This window comes from Mizuhopecten yessoensis, unplaced genomic scaffold (genome assembly GCF_002113885.1).
Source record: "Mizuhopecten yessoensis strain PY_sf001 unplaced genomic scaffold, ASM211388v2 scaffold716277, whole genome shotgun sequence".
Classification (NCBI taxonomy): domain Eukaryota; kingdom Metazoa; phylum Mollusca; class Bivalvia; order Pectinida; family Pectinidae; genus Mizuhopecten; species Mizuhopecten yessoensis.
Window position 1 is genome coordinate 139789 of NW_018480036.1, and position 23422 is coordinate 163210.

General features: G+C 35.7%; 1 protein-coding gene across 4 annotated transcripts in view; it reads left to right on the forward strand.

Annotated features, from left to right (window-relative positions):
- The window catches only part of LOC110442546 (solute carrier family 23 member 2-like), a 46396-nt gene that overhangs the window by 20156 nt on the left and 2818 nt on the right, over positions 1 to 23422 (forward strand). The window contains exons 2-10 of one of the 4 annotated variants that reach the window (XM_021486200.1): positions 11237 to 11353; positions 11666 to 11891; positions 13139 to 13296; positions 18631 to 18719; positions 18912 to 19012; positions 19563 to 19744; positions 21120 to 21240; positions 21449 to 21605; positions 22243 to 22496. In XM_021486200.1, coding sequence (XP_021341875.1) covers positions 11712 to 11891; positions 13139 to 13296; positions 18631 to 18719; positions 18912 to 19012; positions 19563 to 19744; positions 21120 to 21240; positions 21449 to 21605; positions 22243 to 22496 — 1242 coding nt within the window. In that variant the 5' untranslated portion in view covers positions 11237 to 11353; positions 11666 to 11711. Of the gene's footprint in view, positions 1 to 11236; positions 11354 to 11653; positions 11892 to 13138; positions 13297 to 18630; positions 18720 to 18911; positions 19013 to 19562; positions 19745 to 21119; positions 21241 to 21448; positions 21606 to 22242; positions 22497 to 23422 lie in introns of all 4 variants that reach the window. The other 3 variants (XM_021486198.1, XM_021486199.1, XM_021486201.1) reach the window with 3 other exon arrangements.

The window sequence follows — 23422 nt, forward strand, 5'->3', positions numbered from 1 at the left end:
TTGTAAGTATAGCCTATATAATTACACTTGCCCTCTAACACTGTTGTAATGGGACGGCTCGGGGGCAAATGTAAATATATTAATGTAAAATTATTGACCATCGACAGATTTCCATAAAATTAAGTTGACGGCATAGTTATTAAAATGATTACCTTTTTGGCATATTTGCACATCCACGTTGATGAAGTATTCAAACACCTCACATCATAGTTCGGCACATACGAATGCAGAAAATCACAATCCAGTGTTATCTCTGATTTACAAAATCGAAATATGTCACAACTACCATATTGCGTACAGGAAACAGCACATTCCAATAACGAACGTTCGGCAGAAGATGTTGTGTTTATAGAATTGTAAAAGCAAAGCCTGGTTAAAATATAAGATGAATTACTCATTGTTGAATCACTCGTAGAAAACGAAATGAACGACGAAATCACTACAGCAACCACCCTTACGTCTACAGTGACCATCGTGTCGGGTATGTGTAACAAAGCCAAATCCTCGGAAACAAATACAAAAATTCAGTGGATTATATACTTTTTCTTATTGAAATATAGCTGAGAAAGGTCTATAAGTTCCAGGATAACAAAATATCAGAAATAAGATAAACGCTACATAATGTCAAGATGCTGGATCATGCTTTGCTTAAAATTTGGTTTGCGTATAGAAGACGCTATCACTCCATTGTCTGAAATACTCAGTCGATAGATACCCGATACATTTGTTTCAGAGAATCGCTTGTAGCAGGCACCTGATGCTGGGCCGTTCACTGATCGATTAATGACAGAGCATGGTAATGTGTATCTTTCTGTTAAAGTGTATCATTCCCATCTGCATAACTATGCAGTACATAAAACACGTCCCTGAGTCATTTCGTTTTTTATAGATAGTGTGTCTACTTTGATTGGCTCGCTAACATACTTTACACGCAGTGATTGGTTACCTGCTGTCTGATGTCACCATTCGTAGAAGTACAAGTGGGGAAATTAATTGCAAACAAAATGTCATATATTGAGTCAGAGATCCGAATGTTCATACAGGATTGATGAACATTGTTCTGCTATTCCACGCACGGCGGCGCTGTTGTTTGGTTATGGTCGGAAAAGGATAAAACAAGAGAGCTCCGAATTGTCATAACTTCAGAGTCATGCTAATATCAGAACCAGACGCAAAACTTTAATATTTGTGTTTCTTTCATGTTTTTTTAATGCAGCTACCTTAATAAAATTGATATGACACGAATAAAAATGTATTTTAGCACAAGTTAATATCAAAAATATACATTGCATTCTGATTTAAAACAAATCCAAAACAAACCAAAATTACCAGTCCTGGTTTTAGTAAAAAGGCAAAATCACAAAAGCCGTAATAGCAAGTAAAAACAGTATTTGAAACATATCTTGTTCTTTTTATGTACATTTAGCATGGTGTTCTTGTATTTCCTACATGAAATAATCTTTAAAATTGAGTTAAAAATACTTCAAATAAATATTTGGTCCCCGTTTTCCCTGTCCTGGTTTAAGTAATGTTTTATTTGACCATGACAGGATTTGGGTCACTAAATTATTAAATAAAAATTTATTTTCATATTTATATGTAACAAAATTTTCTAACTTGCACAACAACTTTTAAAAACTAAAATTAAAAAAAAAAAAAAACATGCTGGTCAATTCGGTTCTGGTATTAGGGTGACCTGCTATCTTACGTTATACGTGTCATTGATTCTTATATTTTAAGTAGTACTGGTCATTGGTTGCATGCTATATTCATGTTATCTCTCTCTCATTGGATATTGATGCCCCTGCTAGGGCATTTACACTAAATCACATATATATACTATGTAACAGGGTTTGAATAATCCTGCAGTTATGCGACGTAACCTTGTTCACAACATGCTTATGAGAGAACTCCACAGTGCCACCTGACCAACAGGTTAACAGTTGTCCGTTCGTGGACACACTGACCACCAGATTATATATATTTTAAATGAATTATCAGCATAACTACGCGAGCCTCTACATACCCATTTATCTCAAACTTTACTATAATTTCTTACTTCTAAAAAACGCTGTTGGTAGCCCACTTAGCTTTTTGGAAAGCAAATACTTGTTAGGCCTTAAGCGTCAAAAAGAAACTGAAAAGCCTTAACACATATCAAATCAACTAAAAGGTGAAATTGGTTGAACGTTAATGTCAGTATTACATGAGTAATGTAAACGCTATATGCTTTTGTAGATACGTTTCAGGTTATCAAATCCACAAACTCAAGGAAAAATATGTTAAATAGTTTTCATATACAAATTATTAATCACGACACTCTCATTTAACGCCTATTTTGTTGATACAGAAATCTATCTTAAGATAATTATGTGAACATTACATAAAGGTCATCAACAAATAGAAAGATTAAGATTATGTTTTCTCTAATTTTCCTGCGTGTAAGATAGAGCTGTAACCGGTAAGAAAGGTCTATCTTTCCTCCGATTTCACGTGACATGGCGTCACAATGGTTCAACAATGACGTGACGTTACGAATTTGGAAATCTCCGATGCCGCAATGCGGAAAGGCGATGTGCTGAAATTGAAACCTTTTACGATATACTTGCCGTATATGTTAGAATGATATGATTTATTTTTCTGCACAAACAGGGTGTTCTTATATGGGGTATGCGTCTAAAAAGTTCCGGGGAAATATTTTCAAAATGGTGGCCAGTGCAAAAGAATTTTCATTGTATTGAGCTTATTTCGGTGGTTGGAACGAGAGAAAAATACTCGTTCATGCCCAAGGGTGTAGGATAAGGAAATATGAAAAACCCTCGTGTGGACTTTCCCTATCCTACACCCCTTGGCATGAAAAGGTCTTATAATAATTCAGAAATAAATGAAACCAGCTTTGTATCAACTTGTGCCTAATCCATTTGTACTTTTGTATGGCTATAAAATATGGTAGGTCCAAATTCAGATCTACAATCATTGACAAAAATGCCTTCATGTCAATAAATAATTTATTGTACATTTGATACGTTTAGACGAAATTGTGAGATTTTAGATTAGCGGGAATATTTTTATTATCGATTATTATGCATGTTACTACTCTGCTATCAGTTGGCGTATTTGAACACAACACGACACGTATGTACTAATACAATTTGTGGAGAGCAGAAGTCGTATCCAGCCATATTTTGTTATCAAGGCACCATTGTTTGTTGCTGATTTGGTCACTGAAGAAAGGACAAAATGTGTTTATAAGACCGCAACTGAATTAGAAAACATCGTTGACAGTTGTTTGTAGTTAATATATATTCGTTGTTATCAAACTGTGGAAACGAGAGTGCCAAACAGAGATTAAAAACGCTGCAAACTCCTTTAAGGCTCGGGTACGAATTATAAGGTTATTTTCAGAAGAACTATTTTAACTTTACTGATGTGACTGTGTAATATCTACCGGGAAAATCAGGTTTGTTAAATATTTTGGTAACTTGGCTCGGCCAAAGTAATGTACATTTGCATTAAAAAAAAGTGTGATTCGACTATAACTCCTTGATTTATGGCCATTGAAACCGCTCCAGATACCTTGTTAGCGCAAGATGTTATATCTTTGTGATTGATTGATTGAAAAGGGTTTAATGTCATTTCAACAGCTAAGGTCATTAAAGGACGTGCCTGAGCTCTGTCACAGGTTCTGGAGCTGAGTCAGACAGACGGCCATTGTTATGAATTGTAACCAACATCTCTTATAATAACTGCTGAGACAAGTACAGATCGACCTCGCAAACATTATATGTCCCAAATGAGTAAATGGCGCTGCCCTGGCAGAGAACAGACTACTTGAGCTATGGTTTGTGTTATAAAATCAACTCAAGTCAGTTGGTGCATTTGTATCACACTCGCCTGTCACTAAGGCTGCGATCCCCCAATCGGACATTAAAAGGTCCGACACCGTGCGCCCTTCAATCTGGGTGGATCAGAGTGATTCATACAAGTAGACATCTCTGCAGGTTCGGGAAAACAATAGGCCTGCTGTATACAACTAAATGTCATAAAAAGCGACTAATGTGGGACTCCCTGCATACTCGAGGATTTTCTCTTGTGTATTCTGCTGAGAAAACATTGAGTAAACCACAAGGGATATGCTGCCTCTATTACAAAAAAAGGATCTCTTCATTTATCCTTTACTTCCTAAAACACTTTTTTTTGTTTCCTAGTAGCTTGCTTGGAAATTCCTAACTTTTGGCCTTACTGTTGAACTATAATGGGATAGGCAATGCATTCTGCTGCCCAAAGGCCGGGATATCTCGAAATCATGAAAAATAAAAGTTCTTCTTCCCTTCTTAATGTTCAGCATTGTTATCGCAACTGCTTCACTCGTTGTCAGTATAGGGTGAACGGGTGGAATACTCCGCTGAGTAGTTTCGGTATTGTATTTCAATGAAATAGCACTCTTAAGTCGGCATAAGATCCGCGTTATCACAATGAGCAAATACATCAACACAACCTGCCTACAGCATACATACACAAAAACACGCATACATTACACACGCATACATTACACACAAACACGCATACATTACACACAAACACACATACATTACATACACATACATTACACTCAAACACGCATACATTATACACGCATACATTACACACAAACACGCATACATTACACATAAACACACATACATTACACACACATACATTACACTCAAACACGCATACATTCCACACGCATACATTACACACACATACATTACACACAAACACGCATACATTACACACGCGTCCATTACACACAAACACGCATACATTACACATACATACATTACACACAAACACGCATACATTACACATAAACACACATACATTACACACACATACATTACACTCAAACCCGCATACATTACACACGCGTCCATTACACACAAACACGCATACATTACACATACATACATTACACACAAACACGCATACATTACACATAAACACACATACATTACACACACATACATTACACTCAAACACGCATACATTATACACGCATACATTACACACAAACACGCATACATTACACATAAACACACATACATTACACACACATACATTACACTCAAACACGCATACATTACACACAAACACGCATACATTACACACAAACACACATACATTACACACAAACACGCATACATTACACAAATGACACTAACTGGTAAAAGGACGTTAAATAAAATAAAATCAAACCAATATAACTAGATTAAAAAAAAAATGGTTTGGTTTATCATTTTTAGTTTATCAAGAAGGATACGTTTCTGTATCCATCTGAAAACTTTTAGAATGTGCGACATATGTGGGACTCTTGTAAAAACATGGTTTTGTCTTCTGTTAAAGGGACATTAAGGAGACCAAATTTGATCCGCTGCCTTTATTGCAATACTTCGGATTGATATATTTTCCTTTCTCACTTCCCTAGTGTTATTTCTAACGATGCATCCATATTTTCTTTGAAAGCCCCTGCTATCTATCTCACCCTTGAAAACGTTGAAAGACAATGATGTACTTTGACTCCCTGTCTGTTCTACAAAGCCTTCGCAACAACATTTTGAAGAATATTTCCATTAGTAAAAATACTAACACTATTTCATAGCATTATCTCCCTATGTCAAATTACATTGTACTGGGTTCCTCGACACATAAAAAAAACCCAGGTAATTAAAAAGCAGATCTCCCCACGAAAGCGGATTTATTGCTACCACCTGTTGATTTTTTACTTTATTCCACAGGTATTAAAAAAACCTTCAATCAGTAAAATACCAACATTTTTATACAGTGTTCCAGAAATGGACCTTAGAATGTCAATTTACATGATGCTATTGATTTAAAACTTCATTTTATAGATTTCAAACCGTTAATTACAAATTCTGTAAGATCAAAGAAGCAGAAACTGAAATCAATGCGTTGACAGCAAATTAATCACTGTAAAACCCAAAACGGTGAATGGTATCCCAGTTTAAGAGAAAACCGCCAAGACAAGGTGGTCCATGCCCGTCTCCGGAAGGGCCATTCGTACATTATCCATTCTTATTCATTAAAACGTGAGGACCAACGTCAATGTGCAGCATGTCACGAACAATTTACAGAAAGTAAATTAATTGTTATATAAGATTGCATTGACCTACAGCCGACACGAGATCATGTTGATAGCAATGTAACAAATCTCAAATCACTCTTCGAAACGGTAAATGTCATTCCAATTTTAACCTATACGAAAACTGTTTGGTATGTTCAAAAAGAAACAACTTACCATATCCACTTTTGCTTTTCAAGTTTACATTTGTCTTTTTATCTTTTAGTTTATCTGATGACATGTCCTTTTGCGTCTTTAATTGACCTTGTATTGACCTTTAGACCTCTTCTGTGTTGACGGGCCGGTAAGAACTCAATAAATAAGTAAATACTCTTATTTTTCGGCGATGTCAACATATACTACCGACTTTATATGACATAAGCTTTTGAAAGGACGTTCAACCCCATACAAATAAATATCCTTATCCGTACACTAATATTGTATGTGGATAGAAACGTTCTGGACGTACAATACGTGCAAAACGTATATTTTGATTGGGAAAATGCTGTACGTATAAAGGCCTAAACAAGTTTGAATATTTTTTCTAAAACCACATGTTGCAACACATCCCCTTGTACACCACCTTATCTTTGGTAAACTTTTGTTGAACCAATACAAGGGAATTATTCATGCAATTTATTACAATTTTATTAAATACACATATGAATAACAAAACTATTCAACACGCCTAGTAGATACTGGTACTATTACAATAATATAAATGTATCTTAATATCACTCCGATTGACATATTAAGCATATGCATGAAATTCTTCAGTATAACTGAGTACTGTAATGTTATTTAGGAAGTTGCAGACGGTCCATGCGTGCGTAAGTAACAATTTTAACATTTTATATTGAGAAAGATGACGACATTCATTGTATTGCCTTAGATACGTTCTGGGATCGCTGACCGGTATTATCAATATTCGTTAAGAACCGCAAGGAATTCGTTTTAGTATTTTACACGCGTGTACATGTATTACAGGAGTACAGTACGACAGAGCCTGCATTGTCTGAGCATTCAAAAATATTTAGCACACCGAAAAATATGCTATGAAGTAATTATCTATAATGCATCAAATACGTATATACATACACTTTTAAAGAGCATGGCTGATACATATAGCTATGCATGCCATTTCATGCCGCACTATGCAGTAGACAAAAATAACATACAGGTACCTATTATATTACATTGGGCCGAACTTGCCACGGTATCATTGGCCGGAACTGTACTGGCCCAAATTGATATTTCAATAAATTATTTTCGTACAGCAATATGGTAGTGAGTGATTGGCTTGGCTTTTATGTATTATCATTTGAAGTTGTCAGTGTCTTACATGTTTGACTGTAAAAAGTTCGCATAACTAGAAGCGAGACCATGATTTTCTTTCTAACCTCTCTCAAATAAAGTCATTTTCGTTGGAGTTTTCCTCGACATTTTTTCGTCGTTGAATGCCCAGCCAGCTAAACTGCTAAGATACTTAAACTTGTAAATATTAGCTCAAAAACAAAAAATATCAGGGATAGCCGAACTTGCCCCGGTCTCCCGTATGTAGATTTTTTTTTATATCATTGATGATTGGTAAAAATGTATTCACAATATAATTTTTGCATCAATGACGCCATTTTTTTCCAGTCAAATCTAAAGTAGATATTTGTTCTTGTGCATAACGTATATGATGGGTCGGTGGCGCAGTGGATAGAGTGATCGTCTTCACTAAGATGGCCGGATTCAATCCCGGTCACCTGCCCGACCACGCGGGTTTTCTCCGGATACTCCAGTTTCCTCCCATATTAAGAATTAAACCCTCTGCGTGCTTCCGTCAGGGCACAAAAAGAAGGATTGAGATAAGCTGGGGGGAAACTGTTTGGTAATTACTATAGATATACTTTATATTTGACAATAAGTTTAAGTAAATGTATAGAGATGTTAGTTAAAAAAATGAAATTGGAAAAAGAAAACATTGTAATACTTTGATGTAACTGAAATTGTCATGATATGGATTTGCAGTCTCAATTACTGTTCCATCCTGAAACACCGGATTGAATTTCAAAATTTGTAACTATCACCGAGGTTTGACAGGTAATGATGCCAAATAAAATTACAGTTTCTGTCTGTAACTAGTTATAAATCGGCACGGGTTGTGAAAAAGTAATACGTTGCTGAAAAAGGGCGTTGCACTTGGGTTGGTTGTCTGGAGAATTATTGTTAATTTCGTCATAAATGCATTTTCCATTGCTTCTTTTATGATTGGTGATGCATAAATAATGTAAAGACTATATCCAGACTTTCAAAAATTTCAATTATTTCGTTCATATTCTCAACAAATTAAAATCAAACGCCGATGAAGTTTTAAAGATCAAAACGTTTTTAAAGATTTCGTGTTCTATAAAAAATCTAACAGCGGCTATACACATAAAACTTTTAACCAGAAGCATTGTTGTTATTAAATAATATTTGGTGTCATGCGATACATATCAATCAGTATACAACTGGTTCATGTAGCCACTGTATGACTCAAAAATAGATAAAAGTGTTCTAGTTTGATGTTTGTGCATATCGAGTTGAATAACGATAGGTTGTATCAAAACTATATAGAAGACAAAATAAATACTGGTATGTCTTTTTTCTGTTTGGTGAGGGTTTATACAAACGCATGGTCTTTTTTCTGTTTGATGAGGGTTTATATAAACACATGGTCTTTTTTTCTGTTTGATGAGGGTTTATATAAACACATGGTCTTTTAAATGCGTATCCCGCAACTTATTAAGTGATAAATCCTCGTCTTTGCTAGATATTGAATGACAAGAGACCCAATTTCGCCTCATAATTTATTCTGTGTTACAAACTACTAGAAACTGGATGCATTTAAACCATACACATGTATAGCTTAAAGAATTAACTAACCACAGTCACTTTTATATAATCACATAAAATCTATTTATCTTTCAACGATTATGAAACAAGTTATTTCAACTTCTATTAGTCATTCCTAGATGTATTTGTCCATTTGTAAGGGCGTGGGGGTCTTCATATTGGAGTAAACCGGAGTATATCGAGAAGACCAACGTTGTCGGGCAGGTGACCCAAACCTTATCACGTTCGATCGGGAAATCGAATCCCGGCTGCCTTTGTAAAAGGCGAGTTCGTTTACCACTGCGCCACGCGACTACGGATTGGATGCTTATTTATGGTATTCTCTTAATCTAGCTGACTCTTAAATATCCCTGCGTCAAACGATTAAATAGTAAAAAGAAGTTGCTAAAAGAGCTAGATTCAAATTGAATTCAGGAAAAACACAAACTGTATCGATAGATCCTAGGAAATACTCAACCCATTCGGGAGCTTGTAATAGGACAAAGCAAAATTATCCTGTCAGGGATATACTACCCTGTTGACTTAATTGTATACACGGAATACCTTTCATATAAGATCTTAACGGAACTTATTATGGGGCAATACAACATGTACTGCTTTAGAAACGTACTATCGATGTACCCACTACCTACTGCTATATCTTTATAACAAAAACAATAGATATAGAACTAATGCTACGAAAACAAACATGTAAAAAAAGTTTTTCTTATTAGATTGTGACACATTTAAAATGGTTTCAGTCTATGAATATTTAACATATTGTGACTATAAATACATATGTATTTAGAGCTGCATTAGTTGAAACGCCTTTCTAATTTTCTTGGAAATTTAAAAGTGAAACGACCGAACATTGAATTGTATTTGTGAAAAGTTCAAAATTCTTACACTCCTGCAGGTGGGGGACCGGGAAAAGAACACATCTACTGTTACCAAGTGAATGTATCATTTATCATTTCAGAATATTTATTGTTCAGATCTTAGATACAAAGGAATTGGGCAACAGGCAAAGCCTATGAGCGCTCTATCCTTACAGTTATTAACAGTTTACACATATCATATTGAATTGAAGTAATGATAAAACATGTATATTATGTACATGAATAATGCTATTTGCATGTCATTATTAAAAAAAATATTGGTAATGGTTGTACAAAAAATAGATTTTACAAAAAATGGCAATTGAAATTATGCTGGTGGACAGCACATAGTACAATTATGTACTGGTATCATTCCATACAGCAAAGTCATGTGAAAAAAGATAAACAAGTAAGTGTAATCTAGTTAAAGCGTCTTGTATCTTTAACGAGTGAATGTATCGTAAGAGGCGACATATTTGGAACCCCTGCATAATTGGGGATTTGCTTTGGTGTCCTCTATTTGGGGACACAAAAGCGACCAAAATAAATCTGCTGCGCCCATTGCAATATTTGGGATTTTTATCTTTCTTTCTACTTCTAACTTCCTTTTATTTTCTGAGCGTTCACCCAGATGAGGAAGGCAATGGGTTCTGCCCCCAGGCCGGGACATGCGTAAGTCCTTATAAATGGTGGTTGTTATTCCCTGCTTAACATTAAGCATTTAGGGAAATGGCAACAACCGGTTCACCCGTTGTCAGTATAATGTGATCGGGCGGAAGGCTGTGCTGGGTGCTTTCGGCATGGCATTTCAGTGAGATAGCGATGTAAAGACGGCATCAGATCTGCACTTTCACAAGGAGGCAAGCACAACAACATACTCTGTCTCCTGCAAGGACGCATGCACTACACACATGGAGGCACGTCCTCAACTGACCTTAGCTGTTAATAGAACGTTTAAAAAATTTGAACCGAACCAAACCAATAACAATTCTTGATGCATCCGAATTAAAACTTGAATCACTCAATAATGACCACAGCACCAAATACATCAAAAGATATTCATCTAGTTGATTTCAGTTAAAAAATTGAATCAATTTACTTTTATGCAGTATTCTATTTCTATAGCGCTAGCCCAATAACAGGAAAGTAATTTAGTTTTCCCTATCTCTTAACAACTTCTTCTTTACTTCTCCTTACATACATGTATGTACATGTTTGTAGTAATGTTCCGATGTCAAGCATGTTTGTATGTGTGCTAACGTGCTATTGGATCATCCTCAAAATTCCAGGGGTTACATTTACCTACGTTCTCCTTACCCCTGAAATATGTCACAACAAAATGAAGGTACAGCGTTAGCTATTGGATTGGTTTCAGGAACGCTTAAATGGGACGTGTCCTTTTAAGACTCTAAATCAACGAATCAAACTAGTCCACTGACATCATACATAAGGTGGTGCATACAGAGCCTTCAATTTTGTATAGCTGTTAATGGTACGTAAAATACAAATAAACCGAACTCAATTAAGTCAAGACAAATTCCAGGAGTGCAGAGAACATGAGTGAACATAACCTCTGAAATTACGAGGATGCAGTTGGAACATACAGTAATATGTCTCAGTGGATATATACAGTGTACTATTATGTACTGTTGACTATTGGTTAAAACAAAAGAAACTGGGACATAATTTAACGATGGAATTGCTTATTTTTCTAAGCACACTGTTTCTCGGTACAAATACTTGGATACATGTATTTATGTCGGACAAGTAAGTACATTTATTGATTCTTTAGTTTTACATACAGCTGAAGGAAAGTTATCCTCTAAACGAAATTTGGAAGTATTGATAGGATGGAGGACAATAAAACAAATGGAAATACAATGACATCAAAGGAGGATATAATGCTGATGGAAAACGAAGACACCACCTGTAAAGCTGAAGTCGAGTCTGACTCCAAAACACCCGAACAACTGCTCTATAAAATCACTGATAACCCGCCAATATACATGTCTATCTTCTTCGCTTTACAGGTAAGTTTGATTTTATTTCATCGTTGAAGGACAAAGAATAAAGCTAGGCACTTTGCAACGGGTTTGCAACTATATGTCAACAAACTACAACCATGGAGTAATCAATAATGAAACCTAACTATTTTTATTTTAAAAAGAAGAATTGTGTATAAGAGTATATCAAAAGGTAAACGTAAGACATTCACATGCTATTGCACTGATGAACCTTTTAATAGATACAGTATTGACGAAAACCTAATATTTTAGCACTCCTCGGTGATGCAAAATATTCGAAATCCTGATACACGTCATTTTATTATTTGTCATGAATCGTATTCAATAGTAATCTCATCTATTTTATGATATATCTACTGTTTTTGTTATACATATGCAAAAATATATTGTTCTGTTTAATGAATTCGAAAGTTCCACTATGTAACATTAAGTGCGTTATTTTAGCATGACATTGAAATTGTAGGCTTCAAAACATTTCACCTGTAAATGGAACAACTGAAATGTAATTAATTAAGAACAGGGCCTGAAGAACTGGTTTATTCCGCCATTCCATGCAACAACATATGCTTTTAAATATGGAAATGTGCTATTCACTAATGCTGCTTTCTCTAGCAGAATATGAGTTGGTTTATTCTGTAATTTTTAATCAGGTGTCTTTGCAGAGACCAATACACATGCTACATCCCACTTAATGTTGTAAGATACATTTAGGTATACAATCAGACGCGAATATTTGTTTAAGGGATAAAAAAAAAACAGACGCGAGTATCTCAAAACAAACAAAACGTGTCATCATAACAGAATGTTATATAAATTCAACTAGAGAGCTTGTTACACGTGGTATCGTGTTGAAGGACTTTGGTTTGTTTGAGTCAGGTAACAGAAGAAAGAACTTCGTTTGAGCAACAGCTTAATAGAGATGTTGTCATTAAAGGCATTAGGAAGCGAAAAGGCAGCTATTGGTATTGTTTGCTTTAACGTCATACTAACAGAGAAGAGGGAAAAAAGGTCTTAAATGTTGCAAAAGTTGGCAGTAAATTTAATTTAGAGGAAACAAAAGCAAATCACTAATTCTGCAGATATTTCCCTTATTACTCGCCTCTTACGATTCTTGCAGTGGGTTACATTCTTTCTTCTATCTCCGACCTGCAGGAGTGTATTACAATATTACGTGAATTATTTAAAATATTTACAAATCCAATGCTATTTTCATAACTCCGGTAAAATTGACTTTTTATGATTTATGTTTCCAGCAAGTACTACTATCCTTGTCAGGATCACTGGCGATCTCGACATTCGTTGCAGATGTCGCCTGTGCATCCGATTTCCCAGACATCAAGACTGACCTCCTCAGTTCCACTATGTTTATGAATGGCGTAACGACTCTCCTGCAAGTCACACTTGGTATCAGGTAAACTTGTTTTTCCAAAAACGTATGATGATTTACATTCAATAAATCTGTAGCATATGTTATATTTCGTATGTTCAAAAATGCTTTTTGATATTATACACATTAAGTTTGAGATTGATGCTATTTGTTTTTGTGAAGGGTTTGTATCCAGTGTGATTTGGCCTCAATTTACTTAAGGATCACACTGTCACTGTTAAAACTGTACGCATTGGATATTGATGAATAGTGATTCATTTCGTTTGTTAGGAAAACCAAACATTTAATGAAAATTAATAATAAAAAAAAAGTGAAATCAACAACAGTGTTCTTATATGAACATTAAACGTGACTAGAGTAGATTTCGAATCCTTGACCTCAAATTGCAATACTGTAATTGCTCTTACCAAGTGACCTTAACGGTCAAAAGAAGTGTCCTGGTTAAAATTGCGCAACAATAATAGTCAACACAAAGTTAAGGGTAGGTTATGGTTTAAATACGGAAACCTTCAGTGGAATACTCTTGTATTTTGCCAGCAGTGGGGCAACGATCCTTTAATTATCGACGGTTTGTATGAATTCTAATGAATAAAGAAGGTCACTTTGTCAGTAAATCATTGTTTGGTTAAAAAATCATGTTTTTTGACAGAAATTACACGATCACCATATAGTTATTACAGTTAGTTATCTTCAGAATATCGTAGAATGTACATACGTACTTGTATAGTAAAGTGTAAAAATACATTTTAGTTTAATGCTTAGATTACTGCTATTGGAAAGAACCTACAAAACTGATTGGTGAAAAGTTTAAGTAAGTGCTACAAGCTTTTGTTTGAACAAAGTTTTTTATTTTTATTAAAATGCGTAGTCGATTGTTGACGATTTTTGTCCAGCCAAAACACAACCTTTGGAAAGATATCTTTTGATGCTTTTGTAAATCATAATTGACCTTTTTATCAAATAGGCACAAATTAACCATAACAATACAATATTAGTCTTTTATACTAATATCTTGGCAAGTTATTGTCGTGGTATATATATATATATTTAAGAATTATTTGGAGTGACCAGTGGGAAAGAATCACCCAAATTAAATTAACAGCTAACTATAAAATTGATACGTCGCCTAATAAATTAAACAGATACTATAAAATGACTGTCAACAATATCCGGATCAGCACTTGCATTCCGCACTAAAACATATTCTCAAAATTAATTTTTGGCATTGTGATAAATTGTTCGAAAATATAATTTTAAAACTTATGATCAAAAAGTCACAAATTAATCACAACACAACAATAACAATTAATTTATCTTTAATACTAATGTCTTGGTAAGTTATTGTCGAGGTATATAAATATATATAAGAATAATTTGGAGTGACCAGTGGGAACAAATAATCCACCAAATTAACTTTCCAGCTAACTATAAAATTGATGTGCATCAATTTATCATTTAACTGTGCTTAAGAAACAGGTGATCTGAAATGTTATGCCAAAAGCTAGATAACAATCTAATTCGGCCAACAATAGAAAAATGGATGGGGGAAATGAAAGAGAATACATGTTTCGTCATTCGAAAATACCATACCGCTGGTAATTTACTCAGAACTCAAAATGTTGAATTGAATCAAAGTGTCGACAATAACATGCCAATACTCAAATCAATTATTAAACCAGGACCAAAACACAACAACAATAACTAAATTGATTGCCTAGATTTGTAACCGACCTATCCAGCGGTTTTTATGTGGCAACTGCAATCAAGCATCCAAATTTACATCATCATTTGTATGGGTCCTATAAAACACATATGCTCACTTCATCAGTGACCAAACACGTCGCTCAAATCTGTGACCAAAATACTCATCAAGTTGTCACCCCATTAGTGACCAAACATGTCGCACAGGTTTGCGACCCATATGCAAGTTGTCATTTCGACTGTAACCAAATGAAACAGATACAATGAAAATACTATTTCAGTTACAATTATTAACAATACACTAATAGTGCCAAAGGAGCTGTAGGGCAGGCCTCAAAAATAACTGCAGAGCACTCTGCGATCTGAAAAGAAACAATTCGCTCCCGAACTTACTCAAATGGGTACCGTCGGAAAACAATACAGGATACCAATCCAATAGCTATGGGTATTCCACGACATTACCCTGGAAACTCTCCTTCGACGCCTTGACCTCCCTATTTACCCTCCTATGCCTCAATTACAATGCCTTATGGCTGATTTTCCCCCCTCCAGCATAGTCTGGGCAATATGTTTGACCATACTATCTGAGTATGAGGCAACATCTCATGTAGTTCCTGTAAATCCCTAATAATTGTTTTCCTTAAGCGAACACCTGCTGGCCCTGAATCAATATCATTCCCTCCACACTGTATTACCAGGACGTTTGAGGGATCATCCATTATTATGAGACGACATATGTTGGGTTTTACTCTCTTCCAGGTCATGCCACAGTAACCTTACCACCGTACTGTTGCGCCGAATCGTCTCAAACCCAATTCTGGCCCATCTTGAAAATAACTTCCTCGGACATGGAGAAACCCTCGCTTGACAATCGAGGATCCCATTATCTACACTCTCCTAGATGAACCTGAAAACTTTAGGCTTACTTAGCCCTGTTTTACACAATAAACTGAACAATGCAATAACTCACCGTAAACATCCTAGTTAATGAAAATTACAGCAGTACTCCTTTTGGAATACGAATGTATGTGCGGAATGCGATTAATTAAACGGATACTATAATATGACTGTAAACAATATCCGGATCAGCACTTGAATTCCGCACTAAAACATAAACCCAAAATTAATTTTTCGCATTGTAATAAATTGTTTGAAAATGTAATTTTGAAACTTATTAATTTAAAATATTTTAAAATCTGCATCTATTTCCAATCAAGCACCGATATACGTCTCAAATCAATTTGACAGCACGCTTTTTAGAGTCTATCTTGTGAAGCCTCAGGGCAACCAGACCGGAATGTGTACCAATATAGTGATTTTTGAAAAACAGTAACATTGGTATTGTTAAAAACAGTTAGTAAAATGAGTAGGTAGGATACTGTTTGAGGCACCTTTGACATGGTATTTCAGTGTGGCAGCACTTTAAGGCGGCACTACAAATTCACTATGGTAGGATGCAGATATGAACATATGAATCAGTTTGTCCGCTTAATCCGTGCAGCTCGCAGCGATCAGTTTCTAATCCCCTCCGGTGTGATTAATACCGGAGCAACGAAGCAAAGTTGGGCATACAAATTCCTTAAAAGTACACAAGAATTCCAGAACACAATTATTTATTTATCATTCATGAAATAAACATAGTCTCACATACAATATACAAATGGAGGCGCGTCCGTAAATAGTTAGTTAATTACAATAGCTGCTTAACGACCCAGCTACAGTTAAGTCATATCGAGTCTGATAACAATGACAAGGGACACTTGCAAAACTTATTGACGAAAACTGAATTGTAAAAAAGATGAGAGATAGAACACACGAAATGGCCAGATGTTATTTTAACAAGTGTTTTCAATGTAGATATTCGAAAATATTTGACAAATCAATTGTATGAAAAACGTTTCCATATCAGGCACATCATAATATGTGTCTCGAATCTGTATACTATCAGCACATTCAATCAATATGTGTTATGTCACATATAAACAAGTATGCATTATTGTATTGTGTGACATGTGGGGAGTCATGATAGGACGACATCCTCGAAGGTATTGTCTGTTTGGTATTTTCGAACTCTTAATGGGTTAATTGTTACAGTTGTGGGTTCGCACAACGTTACACCATGTGCGGTATGCGCACGATGTGTGCACGTTGTGTGAACAATGTGTGCACAAAGTGCGAACGATAAAAAATTGGAAGATCATTCCTTGCGCACATTTGTGCGGACGATCGACGAACGTTGGGCGATAACAATCGTGGTTGGTGTACATTAAGGAATGGCTTGACAATATTTACGGTTTTGTGTTTGAACATAAAATTAGATTTTTTAGTATGTTTACATATTCTAGCTACATCTATAAGCTTATTATTCTGTCTATACTTTCTTAAATTTAGAAATGGTGTTCTGTGGGTTTTTTAAACGACCTTAATCGACACGTGTAAATTTACAACACAGCCTCGGCTACACAGGTAAACATTGCCACTTTGTACCTGGACCGTAGTTTACCCCGCCCGGGGCACTTACGTAACCGCCAATGTGTGAAAACCAGATGAAGGGGAGCTATAGACCAAAACGAATGCAAATAACAAATATTAAACGTCCAGTTGAGTTTTCATAACGGTCATACGGTATCATATATCAGCTCTATGTGTCAAGTACAGGCCAGGTAACATCAAATTGTTATTTACCTGTTCTGTTACCGAGGAGCCAAACCCATTCTTGACAGTCTAACGGTCACTGTATATTGTATTACACGCATTGTAAACTTGTACATACTCTTAATTATAGCAGAGATGTATACGTTTCTGATTATAGTGATGAGAAATTACAGTGATATATACAGTGTACATTTTTTGCATACGAGCATTCCGGGTTTTTTCATTCCGTAATATTGATCAACAGATTGAAAACCACGCGTTCACATTATAAAAACATGTTGCTTACGCGGTATATCAGATATATGACTTAGATCAATTAATTTAAATAGAATTAGATAAAGAGGAGCCGTCAACATACATCAGGTGTAATCACAAATCATAAATGAAGACAAAAAAATATTTCAAAGGGCCCTAATAGATCAATCCTTGAAATATCTTGCGTGTAGCTTCTATATGTGTATACATGTTTGTGTACATATGTTTCTTGCTAAAGCATCCTTATATAACCTGTCCTGGAGGTATGACTCGCACCATCCAATGCAATTGATATATCTTTTGTACATGATAAGGTTTTTTTTAATTAAAATAAAAATGTTGATATAGGCCAAAGTTTAAACAAAAATCTAAATGTAACACTTCATTAATCATTACCCTGAACAAAAGTATAGTACAGCAATACGAGCCTAATTATAATACTGTCTATACTGCTATGCAGTTCTTATACAGTAATACAAGCCTAATGATTAATCTAGTGAAATGCAAACGAATGAGTACAGTGGAAAAGATTACATTGCACATCAAATGTAAGGGAAGCGTTTTCTGATGGTTATCCTGGATATACATTTCACCAGGACTTTACCTATTGATTACACTGTGTAGAAAATTTTTAGTACTACCTTTGTAATCCTCGTTAATGCATTTGCAATTTAAATCTGTTTCAATTTCTACATATGTCTAGTTTTGATAGATTTTAAAAGTGCTGCGCCATTTTTGTACTCGTAGATTACCTCTTTTCCAAGGAGCCACCTCTGTGTATGTTATACCCCTACTGGCCTTGCAGCGTCTCGATACAAATTTCTGCAGTGTCCAAGGTAAGTAACGTGACACTGGGAACACGCACACACTACTTAATACATAGAATTCTGTTCATTATGAATACGATTCAATCATGTGATTTTCGCATTTTTTTTATTGCGGTTTCGTCTTGAAAAATCCGCGCAATTTAGGAATCAAATCGATCCTTAGATAGTGCTGTTCATGATTGTTCATGGTCTGTATTCCAGGGTTTAGTCCGAGTGCTACAAATGAAAGTGCAACTTCAAATATGACATCTACCTATGAAATGGAAAGTAAACGAAGACTCGCTTTCTTCAGATTGCAAGAGGTGAGATTTGAAACAAAATCTTCAAAATGACTGCGTGTGATTTCTAAATGGTATGAGGTTGTTAGCTTGTCAAACGTTTTCGCAATGAAATGAAGTAATCCATGCTTATAATTGTTCGCATGAAACAATAACAACGTGCGAGAGCTGAGGATGTTTTGCCCGTCACCCTTTTAATATTGACAACAAAGCAAATTCCCTTGCGTGTTAAATGTTCATGACATTTACAGAGTTTAATTGCAACAATTTACTGATGGTTTAACTATTGATCTCTATATTGGTATCAAAGTATCACTAATACAATGCACTAAAGATTCAAGAAGCCATCAGATTAAAATTTTGAAAAAAAAACACGTTTTAATATCCTGGACATAATTTCGTATGATAAACTATCCTTATGTTTTTCGGATCAGACGAGCTGGAAATTTCCATCGCTACTTGAATAATATGACGCGAAACCTTTTTTTTTACAGTTTCTTGATCCATATATATATTTGATCGATAACATAAAATAACAAAAAGATAATATAAACACTGTCTTTTATTGACACAGTTTCAGGGGTCCCTAATCCTTGTCGGTATCATCCACTGTCTTGTTGGACTCACGGGCACTGTAGGATTCCTAATGAAGTTCATTGGACCTGTGACCATTGTCCCTACCATCCTAGTAGGCGGGATTTTCATATCCAGGTCTTCGAGTAAATTTGCTAAAGCACACTGGGGAATATCCGCTGTGTACGTAAACATTAATCAAATAAAACAAACCATGTTTGTTTTTCGTCTGCTTTAAGACACAATTGTAGTGTAAGGTATGTCCATTAACATGTCATGATACCAACTGTCCAAAACAAATAAAGATACATTACTGTCTACACATTTAAAGCGAGTGATCAATGCCCTACGATATTTCCATACTTCACCAGCAGTTACTTCATTTCAGCACCTAAAACAATCGCCCAAGATATCCAAACCTGACTATGATAATTAATCAACTTCAATGTTAAAACATACATACAGTATACACTTAATTGTTTGAGAAGGATAGTCCATGTACCACTAATACCAACATGTTAAATTGATTATATGCAATATTCCTGATAAAATATCTTAAATATGAGGTACATATAGCCAGGAAGGATCTTAAAAATGAAGAACACATAACTCATATGAAAAAAATGCTAATCATGTCAGCAGGCGTTCATTGTTTATTTTATTCCAGGCTTGAGGTTATTTTTTTTAAACTATACTTTTGCGAAAACGGGATTAAACATTGTTCTAAATATCACGGCTTTCTTTGAAGAAGCATTATCGAAGTACTGTAAAACGCTTACATAACGCAGATTTTGTTTATCCCAGTAAGTGAAATACAATTATTCCATTTATGACTGATTATGTACTACAGAGACAAATCCAGTTTATATATCTATTATTGTTACTTGGTACCATTACGGGTGAACCACTTGTTGTTATTACCCAAAATGCTGAACGTTAAGCAGGGAAAACAACTGAAATTTAAGGATTTTGGTTTGGTTTACAATGTACCTGTTGTCAGTATAATGTGACTGGTGGAATGCTGTGCTAAAGCCTTTCAGCACTGTTTTTTTAGTTGGTTAGCACTCAAAGGTTGCCAGCAGATACGCGCTATCACAATGAAGCAAATACACCAACACATAGACGCAGGTCCTTAAATGCCCTTAGCTGCTGATATGACGTTACAAAAATTAAAACAAAAAACAAAGCACTCGGCACCTGCCTCTAGCTGTTGATAAGACGTAAACAAAATAAACATCAATCGAACCAATATATTGGGAGTCTGGTTGTGAATTCCATTTCCTCTTGTCAATTTTCTCTCTGTAATAACGGTGAGTAAGCATTAACACGTGTTAAATATGGACTTAATGACGTGTTTATTAGGTCAACCCTACCACTAAAGTAAGTCTGCAATACTAACAAAATCATAACCATAATCAGTGTTACACTGCGTATTTCTAGCACAAAATGATGAAATTGAAACAGTTTATATAAATATGTGTGATGAATAATACATGTTTCTAATACGTGTCTACCTATCATTGTGTTCTATTTCTATATAATTATATTTTGTTACCAGGACAGCATGCACATCAATACTTCTGTCACTGTATTTAAGTAAGGTGAATATGCCATGTCCAGCTTGGTCAAGGAAGAAGGGTTTCCACGTGTATTGGTACCCATTACACAGAGTGTTCGCGGTATGATATACATTTATTTAACATTAATTTAGATAAAAAAAATAATCATCAGCCATGTCAAATATACAAATACTGTAGACATTGTCATTTACTAATTGTTCGAAACAAACGATTGTGCTGCTTGTTATATAAAAACATAACGCATTTACTACGGGTAAACTTAAAAATCGATAATGAATACATAAGCACTTATTTTTGTCTCCGTTAGATCCTCATTGGAATGCTTGTGGGCTGGGCAATGGCGGCCGTGATGACATACGCCGGGGCACTAACTGATAACCCTAATGAGGCTGAGTTTCTGGCCAGGACGGACGCTAGGGCCGGCATCATCACTGATGCCACTTGGTTTCGCGTGCCTTATCCAAGTATTACTGTTGTTATCGAAAATGTTAAAATAGCTTTTTGATGGTAATTACCATCAAATATCTTCTCTAGATAAAACAAATGTAAGGGAACGCCCATTTATAAAATATCGTAAGTCAACACAGAATGCCAAACATTTACGGAACCTTGTGTTGTCTTCGTCAATTAAGGACCCATAAGTGGCCAATGTTATTGCACAATTCTTAAGTCTTCCAAAACATAGAAGTACAACAAAAGAGATGACTGTGTTTTTAAACCATTTAAAATGTATAACGTTACGGCTTTTGCTTTCATTTCAGTTTTAAATATTATTTCATTCAAACCGTGTCAGAATAAATTACAGCTTCTTGGTTATCTTGATTTGCCTTTCGTGTTCTCCAGTATACGTAAAATGTGTGTATTCTTGTGGTACATGTGGTACAATTTATCACTATATTGTTGTTTGTATGATTCGATAATAAAGATACTTGTGCGTCTGACACAGTTTTACTCATGTTACCAATTTGTGTAAATACCGCCTACTTTTAGGAGTCGACATTTTCTTTGATAAAGTTACTAAATTCACTGGATCTATTAAAACATAGTTCACCTAACTTCTCATTTATCTAGTATTTCCATGAAATACAATGACTATTTCAGATCAATTTGGCGCCCCCATGGTCAATGTTGGATTCTTCGTTGCCTTTTTGATCGGCACAATAGTGTCAATCCTAGATTCTATTGGCGACTACAATGCGTGCGCACGGATTTGCAATGTACCCCCACCCGTAGCGCATGGGATAAACCGTGGGATCGCGGTGGAGGGGATCTGCAGTGCATTATCGGGGGCAATTGGATGTGGACACGCAACAAGTACTATTGGTGCTAACATTGGTGCTATTGGCGTTACCAGAGTAAGTAACGACAGCATCAGACTTGTAAATTGATCGTTGTTGAAATTGTAAAGCTAGCCTACAAAATCTACAAATCCTTTTGTTGCTTAGAGTGTTATCGGGAGGTTTGGTTTATTAGCTCACCTGGTCCGAAGGACCATAGTGAGCTTATGTCGTGGCGCAGCGTCCGTCATCCGTCGTCAACTTTTCTTTAAAACCTATCTCCTCCTAAACGCCAAAGAGGTTTTAACCAAATTAAGTCTGAAGCATCTCTAGGGGAGGGCAATCATTATTAAAATAAATGAGGTTGGTTCGACCCCTAGGGCCAGGGGACGGGGCCCTGACGAGGAATGTAGCTAAATTTGCTTTAAAACGCATCTCCTGCTAAACGCCAGAGAGGATTTCAACCAAATTTACTCCGAAGCATCAGTAGGGATGGGCAATCATTTCTAAAATAAATGATGTTGATTTGACCCCTGAGGCCAGGGGGGCGGGGCCCTGAAGGGGAAGTTAGCTAAATTTGCTTTAAAACACATCTCCTGCTAAACACCAGAGAGGATTTCAACCAAATTTAGTCTGAAGCATCAGTAGGGATGGGCAATCATTTCTAAAATAAATGAGGTTGGTTCGACTCCTCAGGCCAGGGGGCGGGACCCTGAAGGGGAACTTAGCTAAATTTGCTTTAAAACGCATCTCCTACTAAACTCCAGAGAAGATTTCAACCAAATTTGCTCTGAAACATCATTGGGTGAGGGCAGTCATTTCCTAAATAAATGAGACTGGTTCGATCCCTGGGGCTAGGAAGAACGGGCCCCAAAGAGGAAAATTAGCTAATATTTTGCTTTAAGACGCTAATATCCCCCAAGTGCCTGAGTGGATTCTACAAAATTTGGTCAGATACATTATTGAGGAAAAACAAACATTTCTTAATTGAATGAGGCTGGTTT